The sequence below is a fragment of the Lepidochelys olivacea genome (genome assembly GCF_965140295.1).
Source record: "Lepidochelys olivacea isolate rLepOli2 genome assembly, chromosome: 14".
NCBI classification, from domain to species: Eukaryota; Metazoa; Chordata; order Testudines; family Cheloniidae; genus Lepidochelys; species Lepidochelys olivacea.
The window spans coordinates 39,795,354-39,813,829 of NC_140424.1; the positions used below are offsets into that span (position 1 = coordinate 39,795,354).

Below are 18,476 nucleotides of genomic sequence, written 5' to 3' on the forward strand. Positions count from 1 at the left end.
TGAGTGTGGGAAAAATTTTATTCACCACTCAGTCCTCATTAAGCATCAGAGAATCCACACTGGTGACAAACCCTATAAATGCCTCGACTGTGGGAAAAGTTTTGTTGACAGAACAAAACTTACTAGACATCAGGCAATCCACACAGGAGAAAGACCCCATAAATGCTTGGACTGTGGGAAAACCTTCATTCAGAAGTCACAACTTACTGTACACCAGAGAGTTCACACAGGAGAGAGACCCTTTAAATGCATTGAGTGTGGGAAAAGTTTTATTCATAACTCAAAGCTTACTACACATCAGAGAACCCACACAGGAGAGAGACCTTATAAATGCCTGGAGTGTGGGAAAAGTTTTATTCATAACTCAAAGCTTACTACACATCAGAGAACCCACACAGGAGAGAGACCCTATGGATGCCTTGAGTGTGGGAAAAGTTTTATGGAAAGTTCATCCCTTATTAAACATGGGCGAATCCACACGGGAGAAAGACCCTACAAATGTCTCGAGTGTGGGAAAAGCTTTATGGAAAGTTCATCCCTTACTAAACATGGGAGAATCCACACAGGAGAAAGACCCTATAAATGCCTTGAGTGTGGGAAAAGTTTCAGTTTAAAATCAACCCTTAATACACATCACAAAACTCACACAGGAGAGAAACCCCATAAATGCCTGGACTGTGGAAAAACTTTCAGTCAGCGCTCACACCTTACTCAACATGGGAGAATCCACACAGGAGAGAAACGTTATAAATGCCTTGACTGTGGGGAAAGCTTCAATAAGAGCTCAGAGCTTACCAAACATCAGAAAATTCACAAAGGTGAGAGACCCTAGAAATAGCTTGTCTGCAGGAAAAGATTCAATTTGACTTCACACATCAGTGATCAACACAACAGAGAGACCTTCAATGTGGGGGAAGCCTCATTTGGTGCTCCTGGAGTATCAGGGATCCACAACTCCGCACAGGGAGAAACCTCTGAGATGATCTCACTGTGGAAAATGCTCCAAGTGGAGCTGACATCAGAGACTCCTCCACACAGCAGGGAAATTCTCTCAGGGCCCTGACTAGGGCTGGCCATGGTGGCAAACCCATTTTCTCATTCCCACACACATCAGGGGCATTTGGCTCCCAAGGATCCAGCTGCCCATTGCTGGGGTGAGGATACAGCAGCATCAGCTGGTCAGTGACCCTCTGGCTCTGCCTGGTCTAAGCAAACCCCAGGCAGAGGAGAAGCCACGATCAGCCCGTGCTCCAGCCCTGGCTGCTGAGCTGATGGGCCAAAGGTGGGGGAAGGAAGAGAGAGAAACTCCTCTAGATGCTCCCTCTGCCTGGCTGAAGTTCCCCCGTCTCCCTTCCCCTCCCAGTTGGGATCCCCCTGCCATGCAGATGAGGAGAAGGACACTTGGGCCAGGCCACACCTTCACTCTAGACCCCTGTCCCCACCCCCCATCTTCCACCAGCCCCTGGGCTGTGCTCCTCCACTTACCTGGAGCTGTTCCCTGCAGGGGGAGTGTCCCTGGGGGCTGGTAACTCCTCCCCTCCCCCAATCCGCAAAGGTGTTGGGTTCTGGGGGAGCAAAAATTGAGGGACCAGGAGTATGGGTTTTGGGGAGGGAACTGGGGATTGAATGGTTGGGGCTGGGAAGCAGGAGGAGCTGGGTGCTGGGGTATTGAGTGTTTTGGGGATCATGGGATAAAAGATGAGGGAGAGCACAGGGGTAGAAAGGTGCTGCCTCTCCTCACTCTCCCCTTCTGCCCCATCTCCCTGCCCCTCTGCATTCACACAGCACCACTGAGAGGGGCTGATTCCCACAGAGCCATTTGGGGAAGGCCGAGAGATCCCACCTCTGCTTCCGAGCATTTATCTATGGTAGGAAATGTGGTCGGGATTAGCCAGAGCATCTCTGTGACCCTCCACCAGATTTCCGAGTGTAACCTCGCCCTGAGCATCTTATGTGTGAGGCTAAGATATTGTCATCAATATTTTTAGTAAAAGTCACAGACAGGTCATGGGCAAAAACAAAAAATTCACAGAAGCCCGTGACCTGTCTGTGACATTTACTAATAATATCCATGACAAAACGGGGAGAGAGAAGGCTGCAGCACCCATTGCTGCTGGGGCTCTGGGGTCCCATGGTGGCTGGGCAGTTGTGGGGGCTCTGTCTGGGAGCTGCATGGGCCCTCTGCCTCCTGTCGCTCAGAGCTCCAGGGCCCTGCCACCCATGGCAGCTGAGAGCTGTGGGGTCCCAGCCACCTGTGGCGACTCATACATCTCGAGGTCACCCCTGGGAGCCAGGTGCTGTGGGGTATCTTCACGGCCTGCAGCAGCTCAGAGCTCTGGGGGGCAGCTCTTTGCTACTGCAGGCAGCAGGGGGACCCCGCAGCTCAGAGCCACTACAGGCTGAAGTCACAGATTCCTTGACTTCCATTACCTCCGTAACAAAATTGAAACCTTACTGACATGTTCTGACTCCCTCCCATTAGCAGAGTGAGTGTTAGTCCCTGAGTTCCCCCTGTGGGGCTGGATTGTCTCATTCCCAGCTAATCTCACATTTCTCCAGGTCCTGCTAACAAGAATTTAGTGTTTGTTCATTTTCTGGCTTATGCACCAGAATTAACTAGATGCTAAAAATGTGGAAGTAGTGACAGTAAAATGTGGTGGTTTACCTTCTGTGCTATTTCAGGGCTATGGGGTGAGTCTGAGGGTTTCCTTCCTTCCCCCATCACTGTCTGCTCTCTACACACCAGCCCCTACTCCGCCAGGGCTGTCTCATACCTGCATTGGGCGACTGCAGCTCCCAGCCCTGGCTCCACAGGCAAATTCCTCCTGAGCTGGTTAGGGAGGGTGTAAAATGAGTGGATGGGGGAGGAGCGAGAGACAGGTGGGAGAGGGTGGATGGGGGAGAGGCGAGGCAGGTGTGGGGCCTCAGGGGAAAGAGGTGGGGCAGGGCAGGTTCCAGCACTCCTGCTGGAGTGTCTCGGGTTTTTTAAATTAAAAAGTTGGCAACCCAAGTTGCTTGCTGAGAGGCTGTGAAAAATATTAACAAACATACAAATATCACTTTTCACAGCAGCAGACTTACTAGCTAGCAATAAATACGTTACAATGATTTTGGTGTGTATCTGGGTAAGGGGTCCGTTGGCCCCTTACTGAAACTTAGTACGTTTTTTTGCTTGACCCTTTCCCAGAGCCAAAAGCCAGGGGAAGGGCCAATGGGAAATCAAGGCCCTGAGAGTAGTCCCCAGGGCCAATGGGGAGAGGCTAATGCTCTAGGTCAGCCTTGTTGACAGGGCAGGCAGGCCAATGAGGGAGTCAGGAGCCCGTTCTCTGTGTGAGCTGGAGCTGCCTGCCAGAGAAGGGCAGAGCTAAGGGGAGAGCAGCAGCCTGGGCTGGGCTGGACACAGAGCAGCAGCAGTGCTGAGGCAGAGGGGGGCTGGGGCTGGGGCTGGGCCAGTCTGGAGCCGGGTGCGGTGAGCAGCTGGGGAAAGCGAGGGGGACCCTGGGCAGAGGGCCCAACGTAGGGAGATGCCCCCAGCCAGGGGCCTCGCAGGCCAGACTTGGAGCGGGAGCATAACCCCGACAGGAGGAGACCGACGCTGGCCACCACCAGAGCATGTGTCAAATCTGCAGCATCCCTGCAGGACAGCCAGGGCCTGGGCAGGAGGCCTGGGATGTGGGAGGGATAGACTGTGAACTGCCCCGTTTGTCATTTCCCCTGTGCCCACAGAGCGGGGTAATGTGTTTTCCTTTTGCCTTTCCCATTGTTTTCCTTATTTTTTTTTAAAATTACTTTCTGTTTAATGAATTGTATTTGTTCTGAATGCTATGCAATGGTCAGAGAAGATGTCAGGAAAGCTTCCAGAATGAAGATAGTACCCCGCAGTGGGGACACTCTCACCCCTGTCCTGAGTGATCACAAGACTGGGGGTTGAGCCCCTCTGGAATCCTTGGCCCAACCTTGTCAGGGTTATGGGGACTAGAGTGGAAGAGGAGTCCTCGAGGTCCAACAGGCCTCTGGGTGAAGGGAGCGGGAGCGAGGATTCAGATTCTTCTGCTATTTGATTCCGCTGGGGTGGGGTGTAAAAGCGAGGAAAGTTCCCCACTATAGTGGGACCATTCTCCTGCTTACCTCTGTGCAGGGATCAGCACCACCATGTTGCGCAATGGACAGTTGACAACATTACCGGACTTAGGGATGGACATTGGTGGGGGGCAAAAGGGGGCTCCGGGCTGAGGCAGGGATTTTGGGGAGGTATGGGTTCTGGAGTGGGGCCAGAAATTAGGGGTTCAGGGTGTGAGACGGGGTTCTGGGGCTGGAGCAGGGGGTTGGGATGCGGGGGGGAGAGTGAGGGCTCGGGCTGGGGATGCAGGCTGTGGTGTTGGGCTGGGGATGCGGGATTTGGGGTGGAGGAGGGGGCTCCAGGCTGGGGCTGAAAGGTTCAGAGTGTGTGAAGGAGCTGAGGGCTGGGGCAGGGTGTTGCAGTGTGGGGGTGCGTGAGGGCTCCAGCTGGCGGTTCAGGCTCTGGGGAGGGGCTGGGGATGAGCGGTTTGGGCTCTAGGAGGGGGCTCCAGGCTGGGACCGAGGGGTTTGGAGGATGGGAGGGGGATCAGGGCTGGGGGGGTGAGGGCTCCAGTTGGGGGTGCAGGCTCTGGGGGGGGGCTGGGGGTGAGGGGTTTGGGCTCTAGGAGGGGGCTCCAGGCTGGGACCGAGGGGTTTGGAGGAAGGGAGGGGGGTCAGGGCTGGGGGCGGGAGGGGTGAGGGCTCCAGTTGGGGGTGCAGGCTCTGGGGGGGGGCTGGGGATGAGGGGTTTGGGGTGTTGGATGGTGTTCCAGGCTGGGGACAAAGGATTTGGAGGGCGGGAGGGGGATCAGGGGCAGGAGTGTGGGGCAGGGGAGGTGTGTTCAGGCTCCAGGCAGTGCTTACCTCAAGCAGCTCCTGGAAGCAGCATCATGTCCCTCCTCTGGCTCCTACTCGAGCTGCCCCGTCTGCAGGGCTCTGAGCCGCGGAGTCAGTGCTCGGGGAGGGGGAAGGGAGGCAGCGTGCAGAGCCCCCTGGCCGAGCCTCCGCCAGCAACAGCAGGGAGGGGGAGCCGCTTGTGGGGAGCTGCCTGGGAGCAGCCCCCAGAGACCTCAAAATTTTGACTGTGGACACTTTGCCAACACATTACCGCCCTCTGCCTATGTGCACATCTCATGGGTTTTGCTAAAGTTCATTAAGTGTTTTAGGGAAAAGTGTCAGAGCGGCCACCAGCCAGAGCTGCTGGCCGCACTCTGAGGCCACCAAAAATGTGGCCGTGAGAACCCTTGGGCTAGATGCTCAGGACGGGCCCTTCTGACCTTAGAGTCTGTGAGGGTAACAGGAGCCGGGCACAGAGATGCCGCAGCGCGGTGAGTTGATCGCTAGGACCCAGGAGCGGCTGGGGGGCGGCTCTGGGGGGAGGATCGCGGGGCTCAGGCCCGGCCCAGGAAGTGACTCGCAGCCGCTGCGGGGACTCTGGCTCCCGGCGAGATCCCCGCGCCCCGGCGGCTGGTGCTGGGAGCCCGGAGCCCGGGCTGCAGCCGGGAGAGGGGAACCTCCAGCCGGGCCCTGCCCGCTGCTCCCCGGGAGCCTCTCCCAGGGCAGAGCCCCCAGCCCGGCCAGGGCCCCTTCCCGGCCCGGCCCCTGCCCCGGGGGGCCCCGCTCGGAGGGAAGGTAAGAGAGACCCGCCCCCCCCGGCACCCCCGGGCTGCTCCCCGCGGAGCCGGCTGCGATTCCCTGCCCCGGGCCCGGGAAAGCTGCCGCCAGCCCCGGGCGTGTGCGGGGCGGGCGGGGTTGGGAGCCAGCCTGCGCCCTACTGTGGCTTGTACTTGTCTACTTGTATTAGGTGAATTTAAAAATGCTATTTCTTTTGTTTTTTTACAGTGCAAATATTTGTAATCAAAATAAATATAAAGTGAGCACTGTATACTTCACATTCTGTGTTATAATTGACATCAGTATATTTGAAAACGTAGAAAACATCCACAAATATTTAAATAAATGGTATTCTGTTACTGTTTAACAGCACAATTAATCGCGATTAATTTTTTTAATTGCTTGACAGCCCTAGTTGTAATTTGAGTTCAGTGCTGACTGATTTCATGGGCTGGTCTCAAAACTCCTTCCATTTGCTTTCATCCACCAACGGTGCTTGCCTTCCTGGGGTTCTCAAACTTCATTGCATCCTGGCCCCCTTCTGACAGGAAAAACTGCTACACAACCCCAGGAGGGGGACCGAAGCCTGAGCCCACTGAAGCCGGGGCAGGGGGACAGCTCGGGCTTTGCTTCAGCCCTGGGCGGTGGGGCTCAGGCTTCAGCACCAGGCCACAGCAAGTCCAATGCCAGGCCTGGCGACCCCTTTAAAATGGGGTCATGACCCACTTTGGGTTGCTGACCCACAGTTTGAGAACTGCTGCATGGTTTAGCCAATTGTTATTTTGTCTCTCTACTTAGCACCCTAGTGCTTTTTCACATGTCCCATTTGTATATAGAACTTGATTCCCAAATATTCACTAATGGCCAGAATTTTCAAGGTTCAAGGCACCTGGATACTTTTTAATATGCCACTAGTAGCCTAAATCCTTTTAAAAATCTGTCCCTAGTGGCGTTATAGTATCTTGTATGAATTGCTTCTCAAAAGGACATTTCTATGGTATTATTTACTAAGCATAGATATACAACCCCAAGATCGATTGACAGCCCCAAGAATTCAAACCCCATGAGTTATGCACCCAAAAGTCTAGAATTTAAATAAAGAAAAAATAAACTTTGTTTTCCTTTTATTTATCTTTTTATGTCTGAGCCTTTAGAGCATACTCGCTTCATACTTTTACTGCTACCCCTTCCAAAGGGTCCATATACTTATGTGGAGGAAAAATCTAGTAGGCCTAGACTAATAGGCCTAAAACTTTGGTCAAGGTAATTGTGTATATGAAGCATAAGAAGAGAGTGAGGAAAATTCCATTGTGGGGCAATTGCATCAGCACAACTTAAGAAATGTAACCATAACCGCTCAAAGTTAGAAAAGACCGTTAACCACAAAGGAAACACCTGTCAATAACAGGAAAAGCTGTATTCCAAATAAGGTAAAGTACTGTTAAAGCTTGCATTACATGCCAAATAAGGAAAAGACGCTCTTGATGAAAGTGTGCTTAACTAATTTTGGTTTTCAGCTATATAAGCTCCTGTATTTTCTGTTTACGGTAGAGCAGCTCCGGCTGACTCTCCCTGTATGTGCATGCTTGACTAAAGCTGGCCTCAGGCTTGTTCTGATCCAAAACACAATGCGTGGTTAATTTTGCACCACACCTAGAATGGCTGTACAATCCTGTAACATTCAATGCCATTTTGCCCTTCCGGGAACATTTGATTCCCCACCACCACTTGTAATTAACAATTGATTTAAAAACCTTATTTCTGTGAGTAACCCCCCATTCTGCACACACTGAAATGCACATTTTACTTTTCTATGATGTCATTTATTGTATGTATTGATGTTGATTTTTCTACAACATTTTTTATACTTCTAATAGCTTATTTTAAGTTCACAGCCTTTTATGGGTGCTACATTTTTTGTGGTGATACCTTTCAGGACTGTTCTTCATTCTGACACATGTACTAATTTGTCCGGCCAAAGTCAAAGGTTTTTTAAAATGAACTGTTCTGTTTCTCCTTTGCCTTAGTCAGGAAGGAGGACACAGTGCTGACCACACCTATGCTGTGGAGAAATTTACCATGCATTGTGTTTGGATCAGAACAGCCTGAGGCTCCTTTATTACAAGCATGCAGGGAGAGACCACCAGTCTGGCAGCTCTGTCGAAAAAGGGAACACAGAAGCTTATAGTATAGATCAAAACCGCATTTCGTTACACATACTTCCTTATTAATATTTTCCCTTATTAGGAATACAGCAAAAACAAGCTTTTCCTGTTATTCACGGTTTGTTCTTTTGCGGTTAACGGCTTTCCTAACACTAATTGTTGCAGTCACATTAAACAAGATTGGCTGTTGCAATTGTGTCTTGTCAGTAATTTTCCACACTCTCTCCTCCTGCCCCTTGACCACTTACACAGTTTTCTTGACCAAATTTTAGGCCTACTCTTATTTTTCCTTTACACCTAGTTTACCTTTTGGTGAAACTGAATTACTTTGCCTCTTTTATGTTTTCACAGTGGGACAGCTAATGCAGATTAGTTACCCCATGGTATAAACACCCATTGTCTTATAGACACAGACTATACTGCTGACTCCGATGTTAAATGAACGATTATTGTTGATGGGCTGAAAACTCTGGCACTGATTGTGTGGCTACTACTCCTGCTCCTTTGCCAGGCTCTGTGTCTGAATGTCTGCGCCCATTTGTGAGGGCAACCTTGGAAAACCAGTTGAAGCATTTAAAACTAAAGGAATTAGTAGGGGATTCCACCCCCTCCCCATAATTTCCCTTATTCCTTTCCCTTTACTCATTGAGGGCTTGTCTGCATGGTCTGACACTAAAGGTCTGAAGTTAATGCACATAAATTCTAGCACCTTAACCCCCTGTGTGGATGCTCTCATTCAGAATTAAGGTGGCCTTAATTTTGACAGTGGCAGTCAGGGTAACCACAGACCAGTGCAGGAAACCTTCCCCCAAAATTCTAATAATTATCAGACCTTTGATCTGTCTTGAACATTTTTAAAGTTTTGTATCATCCAGGTGTAACCCACATTAGGTTTTTCAAGTCCAAAAAGGAGGAGTGAAGCAGTGAGGCACTCATCTCACCTTTCCTGAGCATTGCGTTGGGTAGAAACGCCATTACGATATTTCACAGTTTTGGCCTGATAAAATTTCAATAAATGGGTTAAGGTTGAAATTTAAAGTGATCTGGCTCCTTCTCCCTGCCCTGCGCCGGTTAGGACATCTGTCCTGAGCAGGAGAATAAAGGCCGGATAGTGATGGGAGATCGTGCTGTGCAGGGATCCCCTCTATAAGCAACTTAGACAAAGTGGGGGCACTCTTCTCCCATGAGAACGAACCAATTGATTCACGGTTTTGGTGCTTTAAAATGTAAAGATTCCTCTTTGATCTCAGCCTTTAGATGCTTGCTCACCACATGCTATGCAAACTTTATCTCTTACTAGCTAAGCACTGCCGGAAAATGTAACTTAGACAGCATTGTCTGTTACCTCTGTCTTACATGAGGATAGTTACATCAATGAGTCTGTGGCTGCGATAGGTGTGAGGACGCACCCTGACAGGCATAGCATAGGTATTTTCAGCTCACATAAAACATTATGATGTGTCTCAGCACAGGTGCAGCGTGCGGGGCTGATCTCCTGGTTCAAAAGCATCCAGAAATAGGCTGTGGGTGTAGTTACTAGACATGCTCTGTATTTGTTTCCAAAGCTGTATAGGATGTCCACCTCGCAGGCTGCTCCCTCTTTATTCACCTGATAGCTGAGGCAATCAGAGCTTGGAGGGGAGATCTGTGTTTAAGACAGTCCTGTGTCATGGAGTCCCAGTCTCGGTGCTCTGGGACTGCTCTGAATGAAGCCAGGCAGGACTCTAGTACGGTGTGTCTCCCCTCAGGGCACACTGGAACCAGGGCAAGAAGCCTCCTCAGCTTCAGAACCTCGTGGGTCTGACATTGGAGCGTTCAGCACCCCGTCACACCGTGAGCTCTCAGCAGGGAGTCCACCTGGATGAGACACCTGGGGAAGCCTTACACCGTGCCCCTTAAAGGGGCCATGCACCCCAGCTCTGCAGTCAGCAGTGACTCCCAACCAGCTTGGAAAACAGAAGGGTTTGTTAGTCGTTGGGAACGCAGCACAGAACAGAGCTTGTTAGCACAGAAATCAGGATCATTCAGCAAAGTCCATCTTGGGGGGGATCCAGAGCCCTGGACTCTCCCCGCTGAGTCCCAAACCAGGACACTGACCCGCTTCCAGCTGCCCAGCCTCAGTCACACCCAGCTGCCCTCCTCCATGCTTTCTCTCTTTCCTGGACAAACAGGTCACCTGGCCTCCCCCTCTCTCTTTGTTCTCCAACACCTTTGCCTGGCTCCTTGCAGAAGACGGGTTCCGGCCACCACTTATGAGGATACAGAGTGTTCAGCCATTCTCTGTGCCCAGGGAACGAGCCTGCAGTCACCCCTGCCCTCTAGGTGTCGTCACAATGATCACACACCCTTGTGCCACCACCTCGAAGCTTGAGTAACACATCAGGGAAACTGAGGCACACACGCATTATTCCGAGAAAACATTAAGAACATTCCCACTTTGTCACACCCTGGGGTATCAGTGGGCTGCTTGGTGCAAGAGCAGTGCTTGGTGCACTGATCATAGTGTTGTGAAAGGAAGGAGACCCTGACATTCTTCACATCCGATGAACCCAGGTGCTTCTGCTACATACGGTCACATTACAGAGACTGAGGGCTGGATTCACAATGGCATGTAGGCACCCAGACCCTAGGCTAAACACATAAATCTGGTATTAGGTGCCTAAATCCCAGTTTAGGCTCCATGGAGCCATACAAAACTCTTGACAAACCCCCTAGGTGCCAAAGCTCACTCAGCCGTAGCTATATTTTCAGGGTAAAAGTTACCTGGGGAACCTTAGTTTCTCCCTCTGAGCATGCGCCCTGCTAACTTCTCCGGAACATCTGGATCTAGATATCGGTAATGGCTACCTCTAGGAAATTGTGCTGGCCGCCATTTGTGCTGTAACGCCAGCAGGGAGTCCCGGGGGTCAGGTGGATGTGAGAGGTTTTGCCTACAGGCCAGTGATGAATTAATGAAGCCCTACAAATCCCCACAGTGGCCTAGCAGGGACAGTTCCATAGGCGGCACCCTGGCTGGGGCAGACATAAGGGGGTTTTGTCTAGAGCCCAGTGACGGGTTAATCTGGCCCTGCGAATCACCAGAGGGAACTTGGCTGCAAAGCACTGACAACTGAAAACTTTGTTGCCCGAGTTAGGGGAGCGGGCTTTGTAGATTAGGCCCAGGGCTACTTACTCCTGTGGGAATTCTACTCCAAAATGATTAAAAATTATGCACCAAAAAATTAAAAATTCTGTGCACAATATTTTAAAATTATGCAAATCACACACAGAGTCAGTGTCACCGTGAAATGTGTCCCCTGACGTTCTGGGCAGCCTCTTTAGGACCAGGACCCCTTCACCCCTGAATCCTGGTTGATATTGGGGACTCTCTGGAACAATTGTTGGTCTCCATAGACATGTCCCTTCTCCCCCCTCCCTGGGATCAGAATGGCTCCTTTCTTTTGTCCCATTGACTTGGCTTTTATGGATGCTGCCCCCATAGTGCTGTGGTCAGGAGACGAGGAAGCTCTGAGGGGCAGGGTCTGGGGCAGGGAGGTTTCAGTTGAATGGGTTTATGGCTAGGGCCCAAAAGGAGCTGGAGTGATGTGGGAGTAATCAGTGGGCTCCCTCATTCCCAGCAGCAGGAAGTGAATGGCAGTTACTGCAGTAACTGGTCACTGCTGTGCAGAATCCCCATTCCAGGCAAAATCCCTGGCTGCAGACAGGAGAGGTTTATATTGTAAGGCAGGAACATTCCCGCTGCTCCCCAGGAGCCTCTCCCAGTGCAGTAACCCCAGCCTAGCCTGGGCCCCCTTCCCAGGGAGGGCACTGCTTGGAGGGAAGCTATGAGAGACCTTCACCCCCTCTCCCCTCTATGAGAGCCGTGCCTTAACCCGGGCTGCAGGGGGAGGAGGCTAAAGAGGTGCACCGGGATGTGTGGGCAGGAGGGGCGAACAGGGATGCATTAGGTGACAGGAGATGGGTGATGGGAATGCAGGGGCTAGGATGGGGGCAGGGAGGATGGGGCAATGCAGGGGAGTCAGGCTGTAGGAGGAGAATTATGGGGCTGAGGGGAACGAGTCTGCAATAGAGGAAAGATCTGAGGGGGGGGCACTGTGAGGGAAAGGGAGGATGTGGGGAGGGGAGGCTGGAGGGAGAATGTGAGAGCAAGAGGAGACTGGCTGGGGAAGGCAGAGCCAGATGGCAGGGAGAAGGCAGAGGGGTGGAAAGAGATACAAGAGCAGCTCTCCCACCCCATGGGGTAGGAGAGGGTGAAGGACTTCCCCACCCAGCAGCCAGTGGGGAATTTTTTTCCTGGTTCTGGTCAAACAAGCATGTGAGGTGAGGAGACTGTCCCCTCAGGGCTCAGAAACTACAAAGCAAATATCCACAGGCAGCCTCCTCCCCTCCCCGCACACCCTGCTTCCAATTTATGATTTGATTTAAAAATAAAAAGGACACACTCCTCCTGATTTGGGGTCTATCTCCTGAGTGTTTGGGGCTGCTCAAGGCCCTGGTTTGATTTCCATGCAGAATTCAGATCTCAGCCAGACCCCTTGTCAGACTGGAGTAACTGCTGGTTGTGGCAGGCAGATGGGCCAGTGAAATTAGCCTCTGCCTGCCTGGATCTGGGGGCTGCAGGGGCAGGACAGAGAGACTCATCCTTATCTGGTTATTGCCAAAGGAGGGCTCTGGTTATTGCTAAAGGAGAGGAGGAGGCTGGTGTGCGTCTCTCTCCCTGCTCATGCTATCAGCGCTCTGGAGTTGAGCTCCCTGGCTCACAAGCTGCTGCCTCCTCCATTTTGACCGGGGACTCCAGATTGAGAAGCTGCTTCTTACCCAGCAGAGGAGAGACGTCTGTTACAGCCCCTCTGTGCCCAGCCTAGGTGGGGACTTTCTCCGGTGGCTGGAACCAGTCCCTGGGGCATCCCCTGGCTCTTCGGTCACCAGCTCCTCAGCTGGAACCTGCAAGTGATGGAGAGACCCGGGGGACAGGGCTGGGGCCGGGCAGGAAAATGACTCTGCACAAAGGCCCCCTTTTAGGGACCTGCTGGTGAGTTTGGCCTACGTGGGGAGGGGGCTCCCTGTGTGTCTGCAAGTCCCAGAGCTGCTGTGCCCATGGACACAGCCAGGTTCAAACCCCTGTTAGCAGTGGCTGATCTGCCTAATGAGAGCAAAGGCCCACGTCAATGGGGCAGTCAGCAGTTCTCCCAGGGGGAGGGAAGACGATAAAAAGGGAGAAAGGAGAGACTGGAAGGGGCAGCAGGAGCAAGAAGTGGGGAGGGAGTTTGCCAGGTCCAAGACCTGTCTGGATCCATTCCCTGCACCCCCAGGGCAGAGTGACTCTCCTGGGAACAAGGCGAGGAGCTGAGAGAAGAAAAGCCAGTTGCTGACTCTGCTGAACACCTCACTATCTGGAGAGAAGGGGGGTAGCTTTAGAGGGGGTTACACGATAATGTCATGGGGAGCCCCCAAAGTGGTTCTTTCGATTTCCTCTTTTTCTAGCATTTGGCACAGAGATAATCTTACGGGGAGGGTTTAAAAGTGTCCCTGGTGGGTTTAGTTCTGCTGGGAGGGGCCTAACCTGGCAGCATGGCAGAGTCCAGAGCATGTGTCTGCAGGGAGGGAGCCTGGGGGGAATTGGGGTGTGAAATGGACTCGAGCTGCTTCTGTAACCTCCCCCCATCACCCCTCTCGCCCTGACAGGCTGAGGAATCACGTCCAGATTTCGCTGCAGATCGTCCGGACTTCCAGGGGACAGGGAAGGGAAATGGTTGTGATGGAGCCAGCTCAGGTAGGGGATTTTCAGGGAGCTGCAGGGGGGTGTTGTAGAGGGGGAGGGGCAGGAAAGACTCAGGATGAAGCAGGGAGGGGACAGGCTGTGATAAACCTGCTGATATTCTGAGTAGGTCCATTGACGTGGGGGAGGGGGTGGAGAGACACTCCCCCATTTCTCAAAAAGGACACAACCCCCTTGGGCAGGACTGGAAACATTTTCCAGACTCCCAGTGCTGGAGCCTGAACCCACTAGCTAGAGGCTGCTGTGAAATACGAAGGGAAGCTGTCGAGATTCCTGTCCCTGTCCCTGTCCCCGGCTCAGAGCTCTGCTTCCCGTATCAGCCTGTGGCTGGCAGGCGTGTGGGAAATGAGAAGACCCTGCCCTGCTCTGTCTTCTGTGGGGGACAAGCAGCTCTCACCTTCTCCCCACCCCCTGAAGCCTCCGGGCTGCTCTGAGCAGGGTGGGGGAGGAATTCTGCTACACTGGTCTTCCCAGAGCTTCCGTGATGATTTTATTTTTTCTTTCTTCCTTTCCCGTGACTAGTGGGATTGTGGCTGGGGCAGCAGGTGCTGAGTGGGGGACTCTTGTTGTTCCAGATGCTGGTGACCTTCGAGGAGGTGGCTGTGTATTTCACAAAGGGTCAAGGAGCTCTGCTAGATGCTGATCAGAGAGCCCTCTACAGGGACGTCATGCAGGAGATCTACGAGACGGTGACCTCACTGGGTAAGGGATTCCTGTCCCCTCAGTTATGAGAAAATGTAGGGCCTCCATTGCTGAATCTGGTCAGGTTCTTCCCTGGTCAGTTAAATTGAAGGGGAATGGGTTGTATAATCCACAGCTGCCCTGTGAGAGAGACCTGCATCTCCATACCCTCACCAATGGGATAAGGGTGTCAAACCTAATGGACATGTTAAACCATCCCCATCCATCCAGCTTTCAAGGGGGAGAAGCCGTGTATTGTGCCATCTATATTGTTTCTCATTCATACAGATAATCCCTGTTCACCTGCCTCCTTGGGAATCACTCCAGCCATAGGGAAGGCTCTGCAGCTTTAGAAATAGGCCGGGGTTCTCTAGAGCGGTGTGTTTGTCAGCAAGGCCCCCAAAGTGCACAGATCCTGGGAACTGCTAGTGAGGGCGTAACAGTTCTCCCCAGATGTCTCCCCCCACCAAGGGGGCTCAGTGACATGTTCCCGTCCCCTTGGATTCGATATTCTCCCAGCACAGCACCGGGACATGGAATGCCCTTTATGACGGACACTCTGTCAATGCTGCATGCATCATAATCTGGTCTGATTTCACCCCCTGCGCAGGGTTTCCCATGCCCAAACCTGAGCTGATCGCCCAGCTGGAACGAGGGGAAGAGCCGTGGGTGCCCGATCTCCAGGCCTCGGAGGAAAGAGAGATCTCAAGAGGCGCCCGCCCAGGTGAGGAATGACATAGAAACCATCTGGCGAATGAAGGAAAATGTTGAGAATCCCAAAAATGTGGTGTGAGTAAAAGCCCTGAGTTCTTCCTCATCTCACCCAAAGCAGGGCTGGAGTCAGCAGATATCGCTCATGGCTCTCCACCCGTCCTGTTAGCTGCACAAGTTTCCTTCCCACTTTTCTTTCTCTCTGAGTGTTTCGGGGGGATGTGGAGGCAGAATCCAATTGCTCAGTCTTCACAGCATTTGCGCGTTGGGTTTTCTCTTGGTGTTATTCCTCTTTATCCCTAGCACAATGACTCCTCTCTGGATTGTCTCTCTCCCAGCAGGTGATGGGAAGGAGGAGGAGAAGCAACATGAGCACGTTCCTGGGGAAGTGGAATCACAGGAGACCTTTGTGGGAAGAGCTGAAGGGAATTTTTCCCAGTGTTTGGAAGAGGGAGAAGCCTGGGGAAATTGGCACAGGTCAGAGAAGCTGCTGGTTAACTACCCAAGGAAGAAAGTGGATGAATCCATTAAATGTTGGGAAGGAGACAAGGATCCCACAGCCCAGCAGACAAATCCCAAGGAAGAAAAACCCTATCAGTGCCTCAAATGTGGGAAAGGATTCATTCTGAGATCACATCTTGTGACACATCAGACAATCCATACTGGACAGAAACACCTTCAATGCTTGGACCGTGGAGAAAGCTTCAATAAGCACTCAGACCTGAATAACTATAGGAGAAACCACATGGGAGAGAATCCCTATCAATGCCTCGAGTGCGGGAAACGTTTCAGTGGAGAGTCAGCTCTAATTATGCATCAGAGAATCCACACAGGAGGGAAACCCCATAAGTGCTCAGACTGTGGGAAAGATTTCACACGTAGATCAGCCCTTGTTATACATCAGGCAATCCACACAGGAGAGAGACCCCATAAGTGCTTGGACTGTGAGAAAACTTTTATACGTAGGTCAGACCTTGTGAAACATCAGGCAATCCACACAGGAGAAAGACCACATAATTGCTTGAATTGTGGGAAAAGTTTCATGTGGAGATCAGCCCTTACTCAGCATCAGGCAATCCACACAGGAGAGAGACCGCATAAGTGCTTGGACTGTGAGAAAACTTTTATACGTAGGTCAGACCTTGTTAGACATCAGGCAATCCACACAGGAGAGAGACCACATAATTGCTTGAATTGTGGGAAAAGTTTCATGTGGAGATCAGCCCTTGTTCAGCATCAGGCAATCCACATAGGAGAGAGACCCCATAAGTGCTTGGACTGTGAGAAAAGTTTTATACGCAGGTCAGACCTTGTTAAACATCAGGTAGTCCACACAGGAGAGAGACCCCATAAATGCTTGGGCTGTGAGAAAAGTTTTCTACGTCGGTCAGCCCTTGTTAGACATCAGGCTATCCACACAGGAGAGAGACCCCGTAAGTGCTTGGACTATGAGAAAACTTCTATACGTAGGTCAGACCTTGTTAAACATAATTGCTTGGATTGTGGGAAAAGTTTCACAAATAGATCAGCCCTTGTTAGACATAAGGCAATCCACACAGGAGAGAGACCCCATAAGTGCTTGGATTGTGGGAAAAGTTTCCTGTGGAGATCAGCCCTTGTTCAGCATCAGGCAATCCACACAGGAGAGAGACCCCATAAGTGCTTGGACTGTGAGAAAACTTTTATACGTAGGTCAGAGCTTGTTAAACATCAGGCAGTCCATACAGGAGAGAGACCACTTAAGTGCTTGGATTGTGGGAAAAGTTTCCTGTGGAGATTAGCCCTTGTTCAGCATCAGGCAATCCATACAGGAGAGAGACCCCATAATTGCTTGGATTGTGGGAAACGTTTCACAAACAGATCAGCCCTTGTTAGACATCAGGCAATCCACACAGGAGAGAGACCCCATAAGTGCTTAGACTGTGGGAAAAGTTTCATGCAGAGGTCAGACCTTGTTAAACATCAGGCAGTCCATACAGGAGAGAGACCCCATAAGTGCTTGGATTGTGGGAAAAGTTTCCTGTGGAGATCAGCCCTTGTTCAGCATAAGGCATTTCACAGAGGAGAGAGAACCCATAAGTGCTTGGACTGTGAGAAAAGTTTTATACGTAGGTCAGACCTTGTTAAACATCAGGTAGTCCATACAGGAGAGAGACCTCATAAGTGCTTAGACTGTGGAAAGAGTTTCAGAGACAGATCAGCCCTTTTTAAGCATCAGGCAATCCACACAGGAGAGAGACCCCATAAGTGCTTGGATTGTCAGAAAAGTTTCACAAACAGATCAGCCCTTTTTAAGCATCAGGCAATCCACACAGGAGAGAGACCCCATAAGTGCTTGGACTGTCGGAAAAGTTTCACAAACAGATCAGACCTTGTTAAACATCAGGCAGTCCACACAGGTGAGAGACACCATAAGTGTTTAGACTGTAACAAAAGTTTTACGTGGAGATCAGTCCTTGTTAGACATCAGGCAATCCACACAGGAGAGAGACCCCATAAGTGCTTGGACTGTGAGAAAAGTTTTGTACGTAGGTCAGACCTTGTTAGACATCAGGCAATCCACACAGGAGAGAGACCCCATAATTGTTTGAATTGTGGGAAAAGTTTCACACAGAGATCACACCTCATTAAACATGGGATAATCCACACAGGGGCTAAACTTCTGTGACACACGGCCAGAAAGGGTTAAGAAACTTGCAAAATAATTGACCCAGATTCAACTTTTAGAGACATATTCAAAAATTCTGTAAATGGTAAATACAGCCATTCCACGTTAGATAGACTAGAACTTTGAAATGTAAACTTTATTTTTAAAGACCTGGAAGAAGATGGTAACTGTAGTAGTCTGTGTTTACTTTTATCTTGTTAGAGGTTAACAGTGTAAACAAACGGTTCCTGTCTAGGGCTGTATTCTGTTGTCAGAGATCAAAAGGGAATATTAACATTTAGATGAAACTTGGGTGTAATAATGTCATTGTCTGCATGTCTCTTTAAAGTCTGTGGTTAACTGTCTATGAACTGCTTTATGGATAATTACCTTATGTTAATCCCTGTAATTAATTACCTGTGACGTTTAGGAAAGAGAAGCTTACTTCAAACGCTTATTGTTCACCCAAGGACTGCCTGCTGATGAGAGACAGCAAAAATCTCTAGAAAAACTCTTGGGACCTGATCCTTTTATCTCAGTTCTTCTTAAACGTTATTTGGGAGGGAGTTTGAGTAGTAAGACTGAGATCTCCAGTCCAGCTGGACCCCCCTGATATTGAACATTTGGACATTGGACTAGAACGTGATGAAATGATTCCGAAAAGGACTCTTTGCAATTGTAAAGCACCATCTCTGCAGTGAAACTGCCCTAAGGACTCTGTTCATGTCTGTGTATATAATGATCTTTTAACCAATACTCTCTCTCTTTTCTTCTTTTAATAAATCTTAGTTTAGTTAATAAGAATTGGCTGTAAGCGTGT

At 50.8% G+C, this 18,476-nt stretch overlaps 2 protein-coding genes across 4 annotated transcripts in view; both read left to right on the forward strand.

Annotated features, from left to right (window-relative positions):
- LOC311530789 (uncharacterized protein) overlaps positions 1–18,476 on the forward strand; it is a 40,025-nt gene that overhangs the window by 3,399 nt on the left and 18,150 nt on the right. The window lies entirely within an intron of this gene.
- On the forward strand, positions 4,887–18,435 carry LOC311530793 (uncharacterized protein). 3 transcript variants are annotated; one of them, XM_084647698.1, is made up of 5 exons: positions 4,887–5,691; positions 13,524–13,611; positions 14,193–14,319; positions 14,909–15,022; positions 15,348–18,435. In XM_084647698.1, exons 1-5 carry the CDS (start codon positions 5,375–5,377, stop codon positions 17,675–17,677), a joined length of 2,976 nt encoding a protein of 991 aa, XP_084503824.1. In that variant the 5' UTR covers positions 4,887–5,374; the 3' UTR covers positions 17,678–18,435. The 3 variants fall into 3 exon arrangements, with proteins under 3 accessions (XP_084503824.1, XP_084503825.1, XP_084503826.1); XM_084647699.1 differs by having other exon boundaries at positions 15,351–18,435; XM_084647700.1 differs by lacking the exon at positions 4,887–5,691 and adding an exon at positions 11,992–12,870.

Excerpts from the sequence above, each read along its gene's own strand:
- LOC311530793 (XM_084647698.1), top strand. The coding sequence starts at position 5,375 with ATGCCGCAGCGCGGTGAGTTGATCGCTAGGACCCAGGAGCGGCTGGGG. Across the intron at positions 5,692-13,523 it reads GGGCCCCGCTCGGAGGGAAG|GCTGAGGAATCACGTCCAGA; the intron begins GTAAGAGAGACC and ends TCGCCCTGACAG. Across the intron at positions 13,612-14,192 it reads TTGTGATGGAGCCAGCTCAG|ATGCTGGTGACCTTCGAGGA; the intron begins GTAGGGGATTTT and ends TTGTTGTTCCAG.